Source organism: Anolis carolinensis, chromosome 1 (genome assembly GCF_035594765.1).
Source record: "Anolis carolinensis isolate JA03-04 chromosome 1, rAnoCar3.1.pri, whole genome shotgun sequence".
In the NCBI taxonomy this organism is placed as follows: domain Eukaryota; kingdom Metazoa; phylum Chordata; class Lepidosauria; order Squamata; family Dactyloidae; genus Anolis; species Anolis carolinensis.
Window position 1 is genome coordinate 2,497,603 of NC_085841.1, and position 23,088 is coordinate 2,520,690.

At 44.2% G+C, this 23,088-nt stretch overlaps 1 protein-coding gene across 1 annotated transcript; it reads right to left on the reverse strand.

The window, feature by feature from the left end:
- Nucleotides 1–2,158: 2,158 nt before the first annotated feature.
- Nucleotides 2,159–10,720, reverse strand: LOC103277495 (oocyte zinc finger protein XlCOF6). The gene is made up of 2 exons (XM_062968783.1): nt 10,643–10,720; nt 2,159–4,161 (listed from the first exon to the last, which is right to left on the reverse strand). The coding sequence occupies exon 2, from the start codon at nt 4,144–4,146 to the stop codon at nt 2,530–2,532; it is 1,617 nt and encodes a 538-aa protein (XP_062824853.1). The 5' UTR covers nt 4,147–4,161; nt 10,643–10,720; the 3' UTR covers nt 2,159–2,529.
- Between the last annotated feature and the right edge of the window lie 12,368 nt (nt 10,721–23,088).

A 23,088-nucleotide genomic window follows, 5' to 3' on the forward strand; every position in this document is an offset into this window, starting at 1 on the left:
TTAAACTGCTGAACTTCCTGACCGAAAGTTTGGCAGTTCGGATCTAGGGAGCAGGGTGAGCTCCCACTGTCAGCCCAGCTTCTGCCAACCTAGGTTGGCAAGAGATGGAGCTGACAGGCAGGAGCTCACCACATCTTGCAGATTCAAACTTCCAACCTTCAGGTCAGCAGTTCAGCAGCACAAGGTTTTAACCCATTGCGCCATCATGACTCCAATTAATTAATATAGGTAATATCTTCATTTTGAACAATGCTATCCAGCCAAATCATGATAATTTAAGTGTAGCATATTCTAATGATTTCATATTTCTATCCTTTCTTTGTTTAATAAGATTGATTATCTCTAAATTATTATTTAGATAGATTTATTACCAAGCATTCTGTGGGATAATGATTTCCTCCAATCTGAGGATAAATGCTGCAGTTATCAGATATTCCAGGCATCTTCCAAACTTTCTTTCTAGATGACTGTCCAGCATTCCTATACAACAAAACTCTGGTCTCATCGTAAATCCATACTCCAGACCCCCAGGGGTTAGAAGAGACCCCCAAAGGGTATCTAGTCCGTTGTCGAGATGCTGCTTCAGTGACTTGGCAGAGTAGGAAGACAGTGTACAGTCAGACACAGAAAGATCCTCTTCGGATATTTAAGCAACAAGGAATGCCAAAACCCGTATGATGTCAAGATACAGGACACTCGCCAACAAATCCAAAAGCAGTCCAAAGTCATTCACGAAAGGCAGTCCAAACACAGTCTCAGGCAGAAGACATCATCCAAGAATTCAGTCTCAGGTCAAACACACCTATCCAACTGGGCTCCCTGTAGCATAATGAAGGGTCAAGGATCCAAGTCATTGGCCAAAGGCATCTACTGCAACTATTCCTCCTAACAGTGTTTTGTTCTCAGCGTCCTTCTTTTCTGCTGCCTTCCTCGCCTCTCTACAGCTGGTCTTCTCTCCGTTGAGCCCATCTCTTTGACCGGCGCAGCTGGAAAGAGTTTCCTCTCATCTGCATCCGGGCAGAGCGTGGCAAATCCTGCCCTCTCACCTGGAGATACTCATCCTGCCATAACCCAACTGCCCCAACACAGACTTGCTCCTGCCAGTAGTATCCTTCTCGGGGAAGTCGAACTGTTCCTCCTCCACAGACTCTGCTTCGGCCACTGGGGTTTAATCACTACAGAAGGGGAGCGCCGGTGTGTTCAAGTGTAGGTTCTCTTATAACTTTTGTTTTTTGCCAATTGAGTTCCACTAATTGCCACTAAATGGATACTTTCTAATTTCAAAATTAAATTTGTTGGTGTTTGTGATGAACTACATCAGGGGTCCCCAAACTAAGGCCCGGGGGCCGGATGCGGCCCTCCAAGGTAATTTACCTGGCCCCCGCCCTCATTTATAATATAATATTTTTATATCAGTTTTAATAATATAATATATTGTATATACATATAATATTAATAAGAATATTATCATTTTATACAATATAATGCTAACAATAATACCATATAATAATATTAATTATATGTTATATATTACATATAATATTACAGTATAGTGGTATAGTTCAATATAGTATAATGCTAATATTGTGCTATGCTAATAATATAATGTATTGTATGTACATACAGCTGCTCTGAGTTCCCTTTGGGGTGAGAAGGGTGGGATATAAATGTAGTAAATAAATGTAGTAAATGAATAAATAAATAATTTTGGACTTAGGCTCGCCCAAAGTCTGAAATGACTTGAAGACACACAACAACAACAACAACAACAACAACAACAACAACCCTAATTAACCTGACTATCTCATTGGCCAGAAGCAGGCCCACACTTCCTGTTGAAATCTTGATAGGTTTATGTTGGTTAAAATTATTTTCATTTTTAAATATTGTATTGTTCTTTCATTGTTATTGTTGTTTTGCACTACAAATAAGATATGTGCAGTGTGCATAGGAATTTGTTTGGTTTTTTCCCCCAAATGATAATTTGGCCCCTCAGCAGTCTGAAGGATTGTGGACCGGCCCTCTGCTTCAAAAGTTTGAGGACCCTTGAACTACATGGATCGGCTATAAAGGAAACTAAAAAAGAATTGTTTATATATTAAAGATTATGTGAAATCTACAGTATATATGGGTGCATTATATTATATTATATTATATTATATATATTCAAAATCTTCCAAGAGATGGGTTTAACCTCTGCTATGATAGTTAAACTGAATTACTATGTCAAGGATGAACAAGTGTCACCAACATGAAAAGTTTGGAAATCCTGGGCCCCTTCCACACAGTTAAATGAAATCCTACATTATCTGCTTTGAACTGGAATACATGGCAGTGTAGATTCAGATAACCCAGTGCAAGGCAGATATTGTGGGATTTTTTACCTTGATATTCTGGGTTACAAGACTGTGTGAAAGGGCTGTGTAGAGAGAGTGTTTGGGGTCAAATACCACTGTTTTCTCCTATGTGAATTCTATGTCTATGTAAATTTGAACAGTCAAAGAAGCTCTTTCCACACAACATATGTTTCTAGGCTTTCTCCCCAATATGAGTCCTTTGGTGTCTATGTAGATATGAAGTAACACTGAACTTCCGTCCACACTCCAGGCACTTATAGGGTTTCTCCCCAGTATGAGTTCTTTGATGCAAACGTAGATTTCCACTATGAATGAATCTCTTTCCACACTCCAAGCACTTATAGGGTTTCTCCCCAGTGTGAGTTCTTTGATGTGAACGGAGAGTTGAAATATGAGTGAAATTCTGTCCACACTCCAGACAGGTATAGGGTTTCTCTCCAGTGTGAGTCCTTTGATGTGAACGTAGATTTGATCTAGTAGTGAAGTTCAGTCCACACTCCAGGCACTTATAGGGTTTCTCCCCAGTATGAGTTCTTTGATGCAAACGTAGTTTTCCACTACGAGTGAATCTCTTTCCACACTCCAAGCACTTATAGGGTTTCTCCCCAGTGTGAGTTCTTTGATGTAAACGGAGACTTGAATTATGAGTGAAATTCTGTCCACACTCCAGGCATGTATAGGGTTTCTCCCCAGTATGAATCCTTTGATGCGAACGTAAACCTGAACTCTGAGTGAAGCTCTTTCCACACTCCAGGCATGTATAGGGTTTCTCTCCAGTGTGAGTCCTTTGATGTGAACGTAGACTTGTACTATGAGTGAAGCTCTGCCCACACTCCAGGCATGTATAGGGTTTCTCTCCAGTGTGAGTCTTTTGATGTGAACGTAGACCTGTACTATGAGTGAAGCTCTGCCCACACTCCAGGCATGTATAGGGTTTCTCCCCAGTGTGAGTCCTTTGATGCAAACGTAGACTTGAACTACGAGTAAAACTCTGTCCACACTCAAGGCATTTAAAAGGTTTATCCCCAGTGTGGGTCCACTGATGTGAATCTAGACTTGATTTATTAGTGAAGCTCTGTCCACAATCCAGACATGTATAGGGTTTCTCTCCAGTGTGAGCCCTTTGATGTGAATAAAGAGCAGAACTCCGAATAAAGCTCTTCCCACATTCCAGGCATTTATAAGGTTTTTCCACATTGTGAGTCCATTGATGTGAACACAGACTTGCATTCTGAGTGAAGCTCTTTCCACACTCAAGGCATTTATAGGGTTTCTCCCCAGTGTGAGTCCATTGATGCGAACGTAGGTATGCACTCCGAGTGAAGCTCTGTCCACACTCCAGGCACATATAGGGTTTCTCCCCAGTATGAGTTCTTTGATGTGAACGGAGACTTGCATTCTGAGTGAAGCACTGTCCACACTCCAAGCATTTATAGGGTTTCTCCCCAGTGTGAGTCCTTTGATGCTGCTGCAGTTGATCCTTCGTAGTGAAACTCTTTCCACACTCCAAACATTCATAGGGCTTCTCCCCAGTGTGAGTCCTTTCATGTCGCTGCAGATGATCCTTCCTATTGAAACTCTTTCCACACTCCAGGCATTTAAATGCTTTTCCCTTCATGTCACCAGTGATATGGCTGTCGTATTCCTTTGGAAAAATGCATACACTTGGCTCTTTTACCCCCTTCTTTATCTGTAAGTAAGAGCAAGGATTCAACAAGAACATCACATCGAGGAGATTTCTTCTTCCTATATGATTGGCTTCCTTATTGCATCCAAGAGGTGGCTTCATAGAATTCTCCTTTCCCTATTCAAAAAAGAAACAAAAGATCAGTAATGAAAGCCAGAAACCTACTTTACCTCCAATATTTTCCCCCTTTCCCTTCCTGGGTCATGTTGAAATGGAAATACCAAGAAATGCAGACATCAGGGTCTCAAGCGCATACACAGATACCAGCAAAGGCAATCACTTATCTTAAAAAAGAAGGGAATGACTCCAGAAAGAAAGAAGAAAAAGAAAGGGGGGAGAGGAAGAAAAGAATGATGGAAGGAAAGAGGGGGAAAGAAGGGGTCCCAGGTCTGCTTCCTGAGCATCCCAAGTTAGACGCCTGCTGCCATCAAAATTCCTGTCTTCTCCCAAAGGAATCCTACAGCCAAGCCTCATCCGTCTAATTCAAAACCACATTGTGACTTGTTGGGATGTTCACAAAATGAGTCTCTGCTGAAGAAAGCCCTCTTTGGCCACTCACTCTCTCAGATGCAAAGACAAGCGCAGCTCCATCCACATGGGCTTTTCCCCCTGCCAACCTCTTGGACCTTTGCCCACTTCCCCCTCTCCTTCCTTGTCCTCTCTCCAGGGAAAGATTTTCAGCAGCTGAAGGAGAGCTAGAGAAACACAGGTTTTTCATACAGGGTCCTAGGAATGTCTTTGCAGCGGCCAACGCAATAAATCCAGACCCTTGGAAGAATGGGCCTCTACTCTGGGCAATTCTCCCATAGAAGCCGCCTCACAAATGCCTTACTAAGCATGGGCAAAACAACCTGACAAAGGGGGAAAGCAGGTCAGCCAGACTTCCCCCGTGCAAGAACATGGGCCTATATGTCTGGCCTCCCAAAAGGAAATCCTAAGATGGTGGAGGGAGGGGGTGTTCCCTGGATGCCTTTTGGAAAAACGCCTTCAAGTGGTCTCCAAAGGCCCCAAATGTTCTCTGCTTCCGAAAGGGGCACATCTTCACTGTAGAATGAATGCAAACTCACACCTCAACTGCTGTGGCCCAATGCTCTAGAACAGCGGTCCCCAAACTAAGGCCCAGGGGCCGGATGCGGCCCATCGAAGCCATTTATCCGGCCCCCATGGCACAAGGGCAGAAGGGGGTTGGGCTAAATGACACAAGGGGTCTCTTTTTCTCTTACAACCCTTATTATTATTATTATTATTATTAACATTGAGGCTGGGTGGACATCTATCAGGGGCAATACTAATGGCTTTTGGTGCACAAAGGCAGAAGGGGATAGAACTAAACGGCCCAAGGGGTCTCTTCCAACCCTCTTTATTATTATTATTATTATTATTATTATTATTATTATTATTATTATTATTAACATTGAGGCTGGGTGGACATCTATCAGGGGCAGTACTAATGGCTTTTGGTGCACAAAGGCAGAAGGGGATAGGACTAAATGGCCCAAGGGGTCTCTTCCAACCCTCTTTATTATTATTATTATTATTATTATTATTATTATTATTATTATTAACATTGAGGTTGGGTGGCCATCTGTCAGGGATGCTTTGCTTGTGCTTTCGGTGCACAAAGGCAGAAGGGGATTAAACTCAATGGCCCAAAGGGTCTCTTCCAACCCTCTTTTTTATTATTATTATTATTGTTGTTGTTATTATTTATTTATTTATTTATTGCTCGGTGGCCAACTATAGTCCGGCCCTCCAACAATCTGAAGGATCGTGAACTGGCCCCCTGTTTAAAAAGTTTGGGGACCCCTGCTCTAGAATGTCTGGCGTTGTGTTTCAGAGAAGGCTAACCACCTTGCGAAACTACAATTCCTATCATTTCCAGAGCCATGAGCCATGGAGGCTGCTGGAGGAAGAAACTGCTGGGCACAGGGTCCACATTGCCTTTTGAAATTTGATAGATGGGCCAATCCAGTGGCAGATAGATATAGAATGTTTTTGTGAAGTGATTAAAAAAACATTAACAAATCCCCATGTACAATGCACATATCTTGTTTGTAATGCAAAAAAGGAAAAGAAAAAAATATTCAATATTTGGCCTCACTTCCCTAAAGGCTGGCCCTGGTTTGGACTTGGATGGGAGGCCACCAAAGAGCTTAACACAAATAGCCCACTTATATACAAAAAAGAAAATAAATAAGCAGATAGGTTAAATGTTAAACTTATTATATTGTTCGAATTCACATTAATCCCAAACAATATATGGGTTTTGTACAGTCTCTCTGAAATGGTAACGACACTGTGTTCTTATGACGACTTGAACATGAATCAGCCGCCCACGACTGGTTTCGGCCTTTCTTGTCAGTTCTTGAAAGCTATCAGATTCAAACAGGTTCACACAGGCAGCTCTGTGGAAACGCTTTATTGAGGACCTTATTTCAAAATGAAAACAAGCTGAAACTGACGTGTTCCCACCAAACCCTGAGTATATCCGCTTCCTAATTTCCCCCTCCCCACATTCACACGTATCTGTTATATGACCCTTTTCCCCGGCTTCAAAAACCAGAGCTGGCCATGAAACCCATCCCGGGCCAGATGGCCCTTATCATTTAGATTATTTCCCACCCCCTATTGCTCTGGCAGGACGTGGAAAGTACAGTTGTTATGAATGCTGGGCTATCACGTCCTGACATTTCTCCAGGCCTTCTTTTGGTGGTCTGAAGTTGTTATATACATCAATATACACTGCAAATTTATTTATTTATTTTGTGTCAAAAGCATTGCATAATAAATAAATTTAAAAAGTGATGAAATAAAGGAAATCACCAGCAGCTAAGTAATTTTAGACCAAAAGCAGGCAACAGCAACCGCACTGTCCATAGCTTTAAATAACTCCTCCTACGTACATGAGGCAGGACATTGTGGGCAAGCATACATATGCGGAGTTGTTTGTTCTGCTCCACAGTCACACAAGGTGGAGGATTCCTCCAGGTAGTGCCACCTTGCCAACTTGGCTGCAAATGTATACATTGAACAGAGAAGCCATCAAGCAATGTAAAACTGGTAAAGCACCTGGCCTAGATGACTTAATGATGGAGCAAATCAAACACTTGGGGCCCAAAGTTGAAAACTGGCTTTTGAAATTCTACAATCAATGCTTGGCACACAGATTCCCAGAGTATGAAGGAAAACTAAGATCATTGCCATTATAAGCCTGGTAAAGATGCCTCCAATGCCAGGAACTACCGACCAATCTCCCTTTTATGTCATCTATATAAAGTACTAGCTGTGCCCGGCCACGCGTTGCTGTGGCGTTGTCTGGTGGTGTTGGTGAGAACTTGTTGAGGTAGTGGTGGTAGTGAATGTCTGTTGTATGGTTGTTTTTATGTTTAGTATGCATTTGGTTGTTTGTGTACTGTGAAAGTGGTGAGGGTAGGGGGGGTCTAGGTCCCTCTGTAGTATTGTATAGTAGTTATACGTTGTCCATGTGTTGTGAATGCTTGGATTGTGTCCTGCTGCATAGTAGAAAGTGTTGGGCTGGATGGCCCTTAAGGGTCTCTCCAAACTTGGATTCTATCATTATTATTATCATCTTCATCATCATTATTATGTAGAGGCTGGATGGCCATCTGTCAGGAGTGCTTGGATTGTGTCCTCCTGCATGGTAGAAGGAACTTGATCTGGATGATCCTTAGGCGTCACTCCAAACCTTAGGATTGTATGATGAGTAGGTTATTATTATTATTAGTAGTAGTATTAGTATTGAGAGGCTGGGTGGCCATCTGTTGGGAGTGCTTGGATTGTGTCCTGCATGGCAGAATTGAGTTGGACTGGATGGCCTTTAGGGGTGTCTCCTAAGTGTCTGATGCTATGATTTGATGTGTATTATTATTGTGCAGATATTGGATGGCCATCTGTCAGGAGTGGTTGGATTGTGTCCTCCTGCATGATATAAGGAAGTTGAACTGGATGATCCTTATGGGTATCTGCTAACCTTAGGATTGTATGATATTATTATTATTATTATTGAGAGGTTGGCTGGCCATCTGTTGGGAGTGCTTGGATTGTATCGTCCATTGGCAGAGTTGGGTAGGACTGGATGGCCTTTAAGGGTCTTTCCTAACTGTGTGGTTGTATGATTCGATTTGTATAATTACTGTGCAGATCTTGGATGGCCATCTGTCAGGAGTGCTTGGTTTGTGTCGTCATGCATGGTAGAAGGAAGTTGAACTGGATGATCCTTAGGGGTGTCTCCTAACCTTATGATTGTATTATACTATTATTATTATTATTATTATTATTATTATTATTATTATTATTATTATTATTATTATTAAGAGGCTGGGTGGCCATCTGTTGGGTGTGCTTGGATTGTGTCCTCCATGGCAGAATTGGGTTGGACTGGATTACCACAGTAATTATTTCATATTACAGTAGAATCTCACTTACCCAACATTCGCTTATCCAACGCAGTCTGCCTTTTAGTAGTCAATGTTTTTGTAGTCAATGTTTTAAATTCATTGTGATATTTTGTATAATCATTACGTAATGTGATGTTTAATAGGCTTTTTCTGAATCCCTTCTTATTATCCAACATATTCACTTATCCAACATTCTGCCGGCCTGTTTATGTTGGATAAGTGAGACTCTACTGTATATTTATAATCTTATATTATCTGTTTAGAACTGGATTATATGAGGCCCCTTTTACACAGCTGTATAAAATGCACACTGAAGTGAATTATCTGGCAGTGTGGAGTCAAGATAATCCAGTTCAAAGGAGATAAGATAAGTTTAAAAACGGGTAATATAGCTCTGTGGAAGGGCCTTGAGTCTACACTGCCATATAATCCAGTTAAAATCAGATGATCTGTGGAAAAGGCCTAAGTTAGGCCTAACTGTGCCTGTCCCCTTGGCTGAGTAGGTTGCTAGGAGACCAAGTGGGTGGAACTTAGCCTTGTAACTGGCAGCAATTGGATAAAAACAGTTATTCCTGTCCCTCTAATTAGGATTTTATTTTTCTTTTGTTTATGTTGTATAAACGTAGAGCCGTGGATGATGGGTTGTGTTGTCAAATTTCGAGGTTGGGGGGCCAGTAGTTTTGTTGTTTTGTCCGCTGCCCTGATGCCATCACTCTTTTATATATATAGATGTAATGTTCGTTTTACTATGGAGTAAACAACAAAACCACTGAACTAAAGCACACCAAATTTGGCCACAAAAGACGCAGTCATCCAAAATATGTCTGTAGTCCAAATTACAGAAGATGAGGACAAGCCTTTCTCCCCCTAACTGCCAGTTAGAAAGGTAGGCTCTGCTGCCTTTAGCCCCCCCCCCCCCACCACCTCCTTCATATCCTAGCAACTCCCTCAGCCAAAATGGCGCCCAGGGCACAGGCAGAGTGCACTTAGGCCTGACTCACACTACCTATAAAATACAGATTATTTGATTTGAACTGGATTATATGGCAGTGTAGACTCAAGGTCCTTCCACACAGCTGTAATATCCATTTATAATCTTATACTATCTGCTTTGAACTGGATTGTCTTGAGTCCACACTGCCATATAATCCACTTCAGTGTGCATTTTATCCAGCTGTGTAGAAGGGGCCTCATATAATCCACTTCTAAGCAGATAATATTACATTATAAATATAATATGAATTAATTACTGTGGTATAATAATACAGAACAATATAATCTCTAAAACCAGGATAGTAAATAAGGAGCAACACCCTGAAAGCAGGGAAATAGGGCATTCCAGAAAGGAAACAACCAGGGCCAGCTAACACCTCCCAACAAAGGATTACCCCAGGCAGGAAGCAGCCAGGCTTTGAAGCTGCAAGGCCATTAAATGCTAATCAAGGTGCCTAATTGCAGCATTCATACCTGCCACACGAGACTATTTATTGCTATTCAACCTGGCCAACCAAGGATTCAGCAAGGTAGAAAGCGGCCAGGCTTGCAAGCAACAAGGCTATTCGGTGCTTTTCAATCTGGCCAACCAAGATTTCCCCTAGGTGAAAAAAACCCAAGCTTTGAAGCCACGAGGCTACTCCGTCCCATACAACCTGGCCTAGCAAGGATGCCCTATGTAGAAAGCGGCCAGGCTTTTAAGCTGCAAGACTATTCAGTGCAATTCAATCTGGCCAAACAATGATTCCCCTACAAAGGAAGTAGCCAGGCTTCACAGCGGCTCTTTGATTGACTCTAGCTACTCCAGAAAACGGCCAGGCTTTGAGGCTGCAAAGCTATTCACTGCTATTCCACCTGGCCAACAAGTAATTCCCATAAGCCACAGCAACGCGTGGCCGGCCAAAGCTAGTTACTACATAACATTACTGTGTATTGAACTGCCTTTTTGTCAAATTCTGGTAAAACGTGATGCTTTGGTGCTTAATTTGTAAAATCATAATGTAATTTGATGTTTAATAGGCTATTTTCTTAATCCCTCCTTATTATCCAAGATCTTCGCTTATCCAATGTTCTGCAGGCCCGTTTATCTTGGATAAGTGAGACTCTACTGTATGTGAAATCAATAAATAATAACTAATCCAAACGTGTTTCCATAAAATAGATATTAAAAGGCACCCTCTCCTCACCTCGTTCTTCTTTGGTCTTTCTTTCCTTCCTCACAGAAATGGCGGCGGCGAAGGGGGCGGGGCCTTGGTGACGTAACGCCTCCCACCCAATGGTCAGCAAAGGGGGCGTGGCCACAGGGCCTACCAAAAGGACTTTCCCGCCCGCGAGGAAGGAAGGGGGCGGGGCCTGTCCTCAACTGGGGAGAACTGAGCAGGGGAGGCAGTGCGCCTGCGCATGAGAAGAGTTTCTCAGAGTCTATGCTTTTTTGAAACCGTTAGCCGTTTGATTTTTTAAAAAATAGGATTAACGCTCTTTCCAACATGACTAGAGGAATGGCTTGGACCAAACAGCGGCTTTTGGCATTACAGTAGAGTCTCGCTTATCCAACGTTCTGGATTATCCAACGCATTTTTGTAGTCAATGTTTTCAATACATCGTGATATTTTGGTGCTAAATTCGTAAAAACAGAAATTACTACATAACATTAATGTGTAATGAACTACTTTTTCTGTCAAATTTGTGGTATAACATGATGTTTTGGTGCTTAATTTGTAAAATCATAACCTAATTTGATGTTTAATAGGCTTTTCCTGAATCCCTCCTTATTATCCAACATATTCACTTATCCAACGTTCTGCCGGCCCGTTTATGTTGGATAAGTGAAACTCTACTGTATTCTGAACTAGCCGAGGTGTCCCGCAATGCCCAGGTTAAGTATTTCTAGACGGAGAAGGGCCCCCAGTGTCCCTTATCCTCCTTGCTGATCGGAAGTCCAGAGGTTCAGATCCGGGGAGCGGGGTGAGCTCCCGCTGTTAGCCCCAGCTTCTGCCAACCTAGCAGTTCGAAGCATGTGCATGTGAGTAGATGAATAGGTACTGCCCTGACGGGAAGGTAACGGCACTGCATGCAGACATGCCAGTGGCCACATGACCATGGAGGTGTCTACGGACAATGCCGGCTCTTGGACTTAGAAATGGAGATGAGCGTCAACCCCGAGTTGGACACAAATAGACTTGATGTCAGGGGAAAACCTTTATATTTGCTAAGCATTAGAAGTTGCTGGGTGTCATCCCTGAACTGCACAAGTCTCTTTTATTATTATTATTATTAAACTTTATTTGTACCCCGCTAGCATCTCCCGAAGGACTCGATGCGGCTTACAAAGGCCAAGGCCTCAACACACAATGTAGTAATACAAACAAAAGGCAAATTAAAACAATTAAAACAGTATAAACCACAAGCAATTTGTGTCATCAGGTTTCCAGTCCTCAATGAGTAGCTAGGCTAGACATAGGGTCAGGCTGAGGGATTCCACACACAGACACACGTTCCTATCCAGAAAGGGCTTTGTCTTTCCTCCTCCTGCTAGCCAGTTTCCACCCCACTTTGATGATGTAGCAATGCAGTTTTGTCCTTTTTTTGAGCTGTATCCAGCATACCCTCATGAAGCCATGTTTGATCTTGTGGATGCAACATGTGTCCTGACCGCTTTGGTAATTAGCACTGTAAGTATTGGTGTAAATAAAGCTTCAGTGCCGCTGATATTCAGCAGATATAAATCAGCGTTGTTGTTCTTGGTCGGTGCCACTTTCGCCGTTTGCAGAGTGTTCAATGCGCCTTCCTTCTTTCTATCCCTCCCTTTGATCCCCTCTTGGCTTTTCTTGGCCACAGGGCCATTGAAGTCTTTTTGGTCTCTGCTTCAGAGGTAAACATCCTGCTTCCCTGAGAGCAGGTATACAAACAGCTGCAGACCCCCCAAGACTTAACTCTATATATAGGACACTAACTAGACTGCAAGAAATTATATCAGTTTTCCCATGCATGTTCCTTTGTATTTAGAGAGGATGTAAGTTCATCCGTTCATGAAAACACACCTATTAGACTATGTAACACTATTTTTGTTCCTAGGTTATAATTGCCATTTCCTAATTATTTCTATCATAAAAAATGAAAAACCTTTGTTCTTGCGGGAGGGGCATCCTGCAGCACATTTTGCTAGTTTTGCAATGAATATCTCACTGAGACTCAACCAATTCAATACGGTTCGTGGCAGCCGCAAAAACAAAGTTTCTGGAGCATACCAACTAATTTCTAAGTATGGCAAGTACCACTAAATTAAAGAGGAAATAACAATTTCAAAGCAGGAACAGATTTTTTTCCACATTTTATTACATAGTGTAATAATACTTTGAGAATAATGATTCCATAGAAATTATTAATATTTATACGTGTTTGAATGCTTTGAATGCGATTTCCTGCTTCTTGGCAGCGGGTTGGACTGGATGGCCCATGAGGTCTCTTCCAACTCTACTATTCTATGATTCTATTATTCTAATTGAAGCATAAAATCAAACCCAGAGCCATGTGACCGACATATAGTGGAAAACAGCATCCAAAAGGACCTTAAATTATGTGTTAAATCCCAGCTCTATCTGCCTTTCCAGTTTGATATTTTTGACCCTTCTTAATTCCCTTTTTGCAAACACATTTTAAATTAAGTATAAGAGAAACATAGCAATTTTATAACATATATATCTATATAATGCTAAAATTGTACAGTACACTGAGTAGCCACCACAAACAAAAATACAGTAGAGTCTCACTTATCCAACATAAACGGGCCAGCAGAACGTTGGATAAGCGAAAATGTTGGATAATAAGGAGGGATTAAGGAAAAGCCTATTAAACATCAAATTAGGTTATGATTTTACAAATTAAGCACCAAAACATGTTATACAACAAATTTGACAGAAAAAGTAGTTCAATATGCAGTAACGCTACGTAGTAATTACTGTATTTATGAATTTAGCACCAAAATATCACAATATATTGAAAACATTGACTCCAAAAATGCGTTGGATAATCCAGAACGTTGGATAAGCAGATGTTGGATAAGTGAGACTCTACTGTAAATGAGAAGAAACACACCAACAAAACAAAACTACAATGTACACGAACAAACAATTACCTGGGTGTAATTGTGTGAACTTCACACTGAGTTGTTTGTATCCCTTACTATTCTATTCCCTTTACATCAGTGGTTCTCAACCTTCCTAATGCCGTGACCCCTTAATACACTTCCTCATGTTGTGGTGACCCCGAAACATAAAATTATTTATTGCTACTTCATAATTATAATGTTGCTACTGTTATGAATCGTAATGTAAATATCTAATATGCAGGATATATTTTCATTCACTGGAACAAATTTGGCACAAATACCTGGTGGGGTTGAGAGGGGTTGATTTTATCATTTGGGAGTTGTAGTTGTTGAGATTTATAGTTAACTGGCAATTAAAGAGCTCCTCAAACCTCGCCAACGATAGAATTGCGGCAAACTTCCCTCACAGAACTCCCATGACCAACAGAAAATACTGGAAGGGTTTGGTGGGCACTGACCTTATGTTTTGGAGTTGTAGTTCGCCTACATCCAGACAGCACTGTGGACTCAAACAGTGGTGGTTCTGGACCAAACTTGGCACGAATACTCAATATGCCCAAATCTGAACACTGGTGGAGTTTGGGGAAAAAAGACCTTGATATTTGGGAGTTGTAGTTGCTCGGATTTATAATGCACTTGAGCCCCTCAAACCCTGCCAACGATAGAATTGTGCCAAACTTCCCACACAGAACCCCTTTACGAACAAAAAATTCGGAAGGTATTTGGGTTCCTAAGACCATCAGACATGTGTTTTCCAATGGTCTTTGGCGACACCCCTCCCCCCAGGAGTCCCAAGCTTCAGGTTGAGAAATACTGCTTTGTATAAACCTATGTGAGTACACATCTGCTGTTGGCAACAATCTTTATTTATTTATTGATCAGAATATAGAATTAACAATTTTTTCAAAAATAAAAAACAGTATCTAAATCAGAAACGTACAGAATATTTTTAAAGAAAAAAAGATTTTTGATGTCTTAGTACAGCTTATACATAAAATCATTGAGCATGTTAACATTTTGCATAGTAACAAATCTAAAATAACAATAAACATGATAATAAAATGCTTCCCATCTAGTTTTGAACTTTCCCTGCTTGAAACATGTTATGCTTATAATTCTATTGCAATTTTCTATCTGTTTTAGTGAATTCATCATCACCATCGTCATCATTATTATTTTATATCCCACCCCCTTATCCCATACCCTTTTCTTGTGCCACCTCCACCCGGACCAACTCATCTTTTAATTCCAAAATTTCATTGTTTCTGTTGCAGGTTTGTTCCCCTTTCCTTCAATGAATATAAACTCAATACATTTACCCCATATGTTCAAGAAATCTGTTTCCTTATACCCTTTTTAATTTTCACAAGTCAGTTTATCATTGACAGCTATATTCCAAATTTTTCTATACCATTCTTGTAAATCATTGGTTCCCAACCTTTTTTTTGACCAGGGACCACTTTGACCAGGATCCACTCTCCAACATTAGTACCAAAAGGGTTACGAATCAGCATTTGGTTAACTTTAGATCGGTTTGGTTATTTAGGGTGCTGATTCAGAAAACTGCACTGGATAGACCATATCAGCTCGTTTCTGCTACCAAGCATATGCCATCCAGTAGTCACCATCTGCTTGCCCACAGAAAACCATATTTAATAACCTAGAGCTGATGTGGTCTATCCTATGCAATGGGTCAGCTCTGCGGAAAGGAGAATAAAATAAAAATAAAGGGGAAGGAGGTTTGCGGGCTGGATTTTCGTTCTTGCAGCCCACAGGTTGAGAACCACCGTTCTAAATGGATTTCCCTTTTACCTTTACAATTCTTTGCAACTGTCTATCTCACAGCCCATAATAGTACAGTAGAGTTCCAGATTCTGTTAATCTCCTAGCCATCTATACACATAATAAAAGTGAACAATGTGTATGTGTGCATGTGGCACGGGTGTCCACTCACACGGACAGCCTCTTCCCTCCACAAACAGGTTATAATTCCCAGTGGAGAGGAGCCACCAAGTCACTCCCTCCTATGACATTGCAGGTCACAGCAAGCACATCCCAGTGTTCCTTTCTCTTTTATTTGCATGACCCTGCCCACTCCCTCTCCCTTAACCCTTCTCTACCCTTTCCTATGGCACACAGCAAACAGAGGAATTGATCAGCAACTGAACATACTGGAGAGGTTTGGGGAGAATTCACCATGATTTATAGGAGTTGTAGGGACAGGGATGTATAGTTCACCTGCAATGTCAGAGCACTCGGAACTCCACCAACGATGGACTTGGAACTCATTTGGCACACAGACCCAACTTGGCCAAATTTGTATACTGGCAGGACTTAGGTGTAATTGACCTTGACATCCAGGAGTTCACCCATATTCAGAGAACACTAATCCATCTGATGACGGATCTGGACCAAACTTGGCACACAAATTCAACATGGCCAACTGGGAATACTGGTGCACTTTGGAGGTGATTGACCTTTATCTCTGAGAGCTATAGTTCACCTGTATTCCGTGTGCCCTCTGAACTACACCAATGATGGATCTGGACCAAATTTAGCACACAGACCCAACACTGCGAAATAAACAAGGCCCTTTTCAAATACCCTGGGCATCGCCAGAAACCCAAGCTAGTAATTTATAAATATCACTTTTTGTTCCTTTAATTGTTTCATGTTCTAATTTATTTTCTCTTTGTGATGAGTCATGGGCCATGTAGTCCCGTTCAAGGCACTGTAGTCCCAGATGAAGAGGAGAACTTGGGTTTTTCACCGCCTCAGTCAGAATTGGAACCTTCCCAGCCAGATTTGGGAACCTTGCACCTGCAAGAGATTTGTCTTCCAGAAATCTGTCAAACAAACCCTGGGTCTAAATCTCCTGTGTTTTCTCGCCACGAGTTTTGTAAACATCAGAGAGCTGTTCAAGCGGCCTCTCGTAGGAGTGCTAGGATAGCTGCTAAGAATTCAGCTGATTAAGCCTGCTTTCCATGGGAAACCTTAAGGAGTCATGCATCTGGACTCAGAGATTAGCTTTCATTTCTAGTTCCCCAGAGAACTGCTCTTTGGTGGGAAAACTAGACCCTATTTAGGTGTTTTACCCACAAAGACATCTTGCGGAGTCAATTCGTCAGCTACTGGAGTAAGTTGTGTGTGGACAGCGCGCTCCGTTTCCAAGCCTCGTTCCTGTTTCAAGCCTCGTCCCTGATTCCAAGCCTTCGCTCCTGTTTCCAGCCTTGTTTACCTTCGCGGACCTTGCCTTGTTTTCCAGGATTCAGCCTCGCTTGCTTCCCGGATTTTACCAAGTAATTCCACGGATCTTGTTCCTGCTCCTCGTTACCTTGTTGTCTTGAATCAAGCCTTGTGTTCCAAGTATCAAGTTATTTCCTAGCCTTGCTCAAGTTCATGGACTAAAGGACCTTGTCATCTCCCCTCACTTGCTTGGCAAGTGAGTGTTTCGGTTATTGGATTACAACTTTGGACCTTAATATTTCATATTGGACATTGTTTCTTTGGACTAATTTTGACCTTTCCTGAAAGGTCTAACTCTGGACTATTTTCTACACTTGTTTTTATTAACTTTATATACTCCTTCAATAAAGATATTAGATAGATTCTGGCCTCTGTGTATGGTTATTGGTGCCCTGCAGCCTGGGTCCTGACAGTTTGACTCCGCCACCCTAAGCACCAATTAACCTAGGCCAGAATGTCTACCGGAACCGTGCCGGGTGGCCAGCCACTCAGTTACACCATCGACAAGGATGAAGTGGACCGCATTCGTGATAAGCTCAATGCGCAGGAGGGAGAAATAAAGGGATTGAAGGAACGCGGAATCCGTCTCCCAGCCTTGGCATTGCCAACCAAGTTTTCTGGAGAAGCTTCTAAGGTTCATGTTTTCCGTCGCCAATGCCAAGCTTATCTAGAGGCCCGCAATGCCGAGTTTCCCCAAGAAGACATCAAAGTGGCGTGGATCTATAGCCTTTTAGACGGGCCAGCGGCCAACTGGGCGACGGCGCTGTTCGACCAAGGTTCCCCACACCTAAGATCAGCGCAACATTTCTTGGATCACATTAAGGCGACTTGGGGGATCGAAGACAATTTGGAGGCAGCCGGCCATAAACTCCGGCGCCTCTCTCAGGGGGACAGACCCTTGTCCCAGTACATAGCCGAGTTCCGAGTGCTGGCCCACAGCACCGGATGGAATGATATAGCCCTCAGAGGACAATTTCGGGAGGGTCTCAACATCGAGATGTTGGAAGAAATTTCCAAAGTGGATCCCCCCCATTCTCTTGAAGCACTCATTGATCAATGTTTACGAGCTGAAGTCATGCTTGCCAACAGAAAACAATGGGTCCGAGGCCAGAGCGGTAGAGCTGGGGTGAAACCTCCCGCTCCCACCAGCGTCCAGCCGCGTCCAGTATGGAGACCTCCGCCACCAGCCCCATACCCCAGGGGGGACGAGGAGGTGCCGATGCAGTTGGGCAACGTGCGTCCCAGGTTAGATGCCGCCGAGAAGGCCCGCCGCCAACGCCTAAATCTCTGTTGGTACTGCGGAAACGGGGGCCACTTCGCTAGAGAGTGCCCAGCCAAAGGGAAGCCCCCCGCCCGTCTGGAGGCGGCGTCCTCCACGGAGATGAAGACGTCTGAGGCGGCTGGCACACAGCCGGCGGGGGAAGCCAGCGACCGGGCGTAGAGAGGCTCGCCAACCCGGTCAAAAAACCCACTCAAGAGCCGCCAACCGGAGTCCTATTTCTTCTAGTGGTCACCTTGTGGTCAGCTAAAAAGGGGCCAGTCATGGTCCATGCCATGATAGACTCAGGAGCTACAAACAATTTCATTGATAGAGAGTATGCCGACTCTCTGGGATTACAATACCATGACTTCAAGAATGCCCGTGTGGTGCAAGCCATCGATGGCCGCCCCCTCAAGACGGGTCCCGTAAGCCAGTGGTCGGAACCCACCAGAATGTGGTGTGATGACTCATGGGCCTTGTAGTCCTGCTCATGACATTGTAATGCCTGATGAAGAAGAAAACTTGGGTTTTTTACCTTCCCAGTCAGAACTGGAATCTTCTCAGCCAGATCTTTCCCAGGCAGATCTGGGAACCTTGCACCTGCAAGAAAGTTGTGTCCCAGAAGTATGTCAAACAAACCCTGAGCCTACATCTCCCGTGTTCTCTCGCCATGAGTTTTGTAAACAACAGAGGGGTTTGGAAGCAGCTTCGCGCAGGAGTGCGAGGATAGCAGCTAAGAATGTACCCAATTAAGTCTGCTTTTCGTGAGAATCTTTAAGGAGTCAGACATCTGGTCTCAGAGTTTAGCTTTCGTTTCTGGTTCCCAGAGAACTGCTTCGGCGGGAAAGTTAGACTCTATATAGGTGTTTTACCCGCGCAGTAACTTCGCGGAGTCAATTCGTCAGCCTCCGGAGCGAGTTGTGTCTGGACAGCGCGCTCCGATTCAAGCCTCGTTCCTGCTCAAGCCTTGCCTTGTTTCCAGCCTCCGCTCCTGTTTCCCAGCCTTTGTTTACCTACGGATCTTGCCTTGTTCCCAGGACTAACCCTTGCCTTGTTTCACGGATTTTACCAAGTTATTCCACGGACCTTGTTCTTGTTCCTCGTTACCTTGTTCCACGTTTCAAGCCTTGTTTCAAGTATCAAGTTATTTTCTAGCCTTGCTCAAGCTCATGGACTAAAGGACCTTGTCATCTCCCCTCACTTTGCCTGGCAAAGTGAGTGTTTCGGTTATTGGATTACAACTTTGGACCTTAATATTTCATATTGGACATTGTTTCTTTGGACTAATTTTGACCTTTCCTGAAAGGTCTGCTTCTGGACTAACTTTTACATTTGCTTTTACTAACTTTATATATTTCCTTAATAAAGATATTAGATAGAATCTGGCCTCTGCGTATGGTTATTGGTGCTCTGTAGCCTGGGTCGTGACAGTTTGACTCCGCCACCTTAAGCACCAATTAACCTCGGCCAGAATGTCTACCGGAGCCGGACCTGGACCGGGCGGCCAGCCGATTACCTACACCATCGACAAGGATGAGGTGGACCGAATCCGTGATAAGCTCAATGCACAGGATGGGGAAATAAAGGGTTTGAAGGAACGCGGAATCCGTCTTCCGGCCATGGCGTTGCCAACCAAATTTACTGGAGAAGCTTCTAAGGTTCATGTTTTCCGTCGCCAATGCCAAGCTTATCTAGAGGCCCGTGATGCCGAGTTTCCCCAGGAAGACATCAAGGTGGCGTGGATTTACAGTCTCCTAGACGGGCCAGCGGCTAACTGGGCGACGGCTCTGTTCGACCAAGCCTCCCCACATCTAAGGTCAGCGCAACATTTCTTGGACCACCTTAAGGCGACCTGGGGAATCGAGGACAATTTGGAGGCCGCCGGGCACAAACTCCGCCGCCTCTTCCAAGGAGACAGACCCATGTCTCAGTACATAGCCGAGTTCCGAGTGCTGGCCCACAACACCGGCTGGAACGATGTTGCCCTCAGAGGACAATTTCGGGAGGGTCTCAACATTGAAATGCTGGAGGAAATCTCCAAGGTGGATCCTCCCCAAACGCTGGAAGCACTCATCGATCAATGTTTACGGGCTGAAGTCATGATTGCCAACAGAAAACAGTGGGTCCGAGGCCAGAGCGGTAGAGCTGGGGCAAAACCCTCCGCTCCCGCCAGCGTTCAGCCGCGTCCAGTGTGGAGACCCCCACCACCATCCCCATACCCCAGAGGGAGCGAGGAGGTGCCGATGCAGTTGGGCAATGTGCGTCCCAGATTAGATGCCGCCGAGAAGGCCCGCCGCCAACGCCTAAATCTCTGCTGGTATTGCGGGAATGGGGGCCACTTCACCAGAGAGTGCCCAGCCAAAGGGAAGCCCGCCGCCCGTCTTGCGGCGGCGTCCTCCACGGAGACGAAGGCGTCTGAGGCGGCTGGCACACAGCCGGCGGGGGAAGCCAACGACCGGGCGTAGAGAGGCTCGCCAACCCGGTCAAGAAACCCGTTCAAGAGCCGCCAACCGGGGTCCTGTTCCTTCTAGTGGTCACCTTATGGTCAGCAAAAAGGGGACCCGTCATGATCCACGCCATGATAGACTCAGGAGCTACCAACAATTTCATTGATAGAGAGTATGCCGACTCTCTGGGATTACAATATCATGACTTCAAGAATGCCCGTGTGGTGCAAGCCATTGATGGTCGCCCTCTCAAGACGGGCCCCGTAAGCCAGTGGTCGGAACCCACCAGGATGTGGATAAGGGAACATATGGAAGAGATTTCCTTCTTTGTTACTGAGGTTCCCCATTTCCCTGTGATTTTGGGGATTCCATGGCTGACACTTCACGACCCAAGCATCTCCTGGTCCAACAGAGAACTGCAGTTTGCTTCAAAGTACTGCCAAAATCATTGCCTCGTAGCCAAGGTCTGCCATGCCACAGACACCGAGCCCATTATCACCTTGCCAAAGAAGTACTCCGAGTATTGGGATGTATTCAATGAAAAAGAAGCCGAAAGGTTACCCCCACATAGACCTTATGACTGTGCCATTGACTTGGTGGAGGGGGCCCCGATCCCGCGAGGGCATCTCTACTCCCTGACTGAACCAGAGCAAGAAGCTCTCAGGGAATTCATAGAGACAAACCTTCGCAAGGGATTCATCAGACCCTCTCAATCCCCAGCCGCCTCCCCAGTGATGTTTGTGAAGAAGAAGTCAGGGGAATTACGCTTGGTGGTGGACTACAGAGCATTGAATAATATCACCAAGCGGAACAGCTACCCCCTGCCCTTAATCTCGGATCTACTAGACCGACTTCGAGGAGCCAAGGTTTACACCAAGCTGGATCTTCGGGGAGCTTACAACTTAGTTCGCATCAGAGAAGGGGACGAGTGGAAGACCGCCTTCCAGACTAAATTCGGATTATTCGAGTCCCGAGTTATGAATTATGGATTATGCGGAGCTCCCGCAACGTTCCAGCATTTTGTCAATGACATTTTCCAGGACTATCTAGATAGGTTCTTGATAATCTACCTGGACGATTTTTTGGTGTTTTCTAGATCACAATCAGAACATGAGAACCACGTCAAAATGGTGTTACAACGATTGCGGGATCATGGACTTTATGCCAAGCTGGAAAAATGCGCTTTTGATCTACAAGAGGTAGATTTCCTTGGATACCGTATCTCGCCTCTAGGGCTCTCCATGGATCCAGCCAAGGTTTCCGCAGTATTGGAATGGCGGGCGCCAACTAACAAGAAGGAGGTGCAGCGATTCTTGGGGTTCGCGAACTACTACCGCAAGTTCATTCCAGATTTTGCCCGCTGGTCTGACCCAATCACTAGCTGCATCCGTGGAAAACGGCCCTTCCGCTGGACTGATCAAGCAGAGAAAGGGTTCCAGCAACTAAAGAAATTATTCACATCCCAGCCAATCCTTCAGCATCCAGATCCTGAAACCCTTTTTGTGGTGCAAGCGGACGCCTCTGATGTGGCAATTGGGGCTGTGCTCCTACAACCGGTGGGAGATCACCTTCATCCTTGTGCTTATTATTCTCGTCAACTAACCGCACCAGAGAGGAACTATACCATTTGGGAAAAAAAACTATTAGCCATAAAGGCAGCTTTTGAAACTTGGAGACATTGGCTAGAAGGGGCCAAATTTCCCATTGAAGTCCACACTGATCATCGGAATCTAGAACATCTAAGAACTGCCCGCAAGCTAAATCAAAGGCAGCAACGTTGGGCTTTATTCTTTGAACGTTTCAACTTCCAGATTCATTATGTGACCCCAGCCCAAACCAAGCAAGCAGACGCCCTGTCACGTAAACCGGAATACGCTGCAGGACGCAAGGAGACCTTTGAATCCCAACTACTACAACCCGAGAACTTTGCCACGCTCACAGTGGGGAACACCAAATCCACTCCCATTGATTCAACTCCCCCTAATCCAGGGCCCATCTGTGCTCAAGAAATCAGGGCTAGTCAGCAAGCAGATGCCTGGGCGCAGGACCAACTTCGTCAAGGTCTGCACTTTCCCTTTTCGCTTAAAGATGGACTGCTTTGCTATAGAAATCATGTTTATATCCCACCCGGACCGGGCAGGGAAAAAGTACTTCGTCTGTGTCATGTCTGCAAACCAGCAGGGCATTTCGGACTATTTAAAACCATGCATTTGATCCTAAGAGATTTCTGGTGGCCCAAGATCCGCAAGGATGTGGAAAAATATGTTAACACCTGCCCAGTATGCCAGCGCTCCAAGATAAGAAGGGAGAAGCCCTCAGGGCTTCTACACCCCCTTCCTAACCCATCTCGCCCATGGGAAATAATTTCTGCGGATTTTATCACTGACTTACCACCTTCCTGTGGATTCACCACGATCCTAGTGGTGGTGGACCTTTTCACCAAGTTAGCCCATTTCATTCCCTGTGAAGGTCTTCCCACGGCCCAAGAGACTGCAGATTTATTCCTCCAACATGTTTTCAGACTACATGGATTACCCAAGAGTTTGGTCACAGACCGTGGATCCCAATTCA

Coding starts and splice junctions, on each gene's coding strand:
- LOC103277495 (XM_062968783.1), bottom strand. CDS start 4,146: ATGAAGCCACCTCTTGGATGCAATAAGGAAGCCAATCATATAGGAAGA.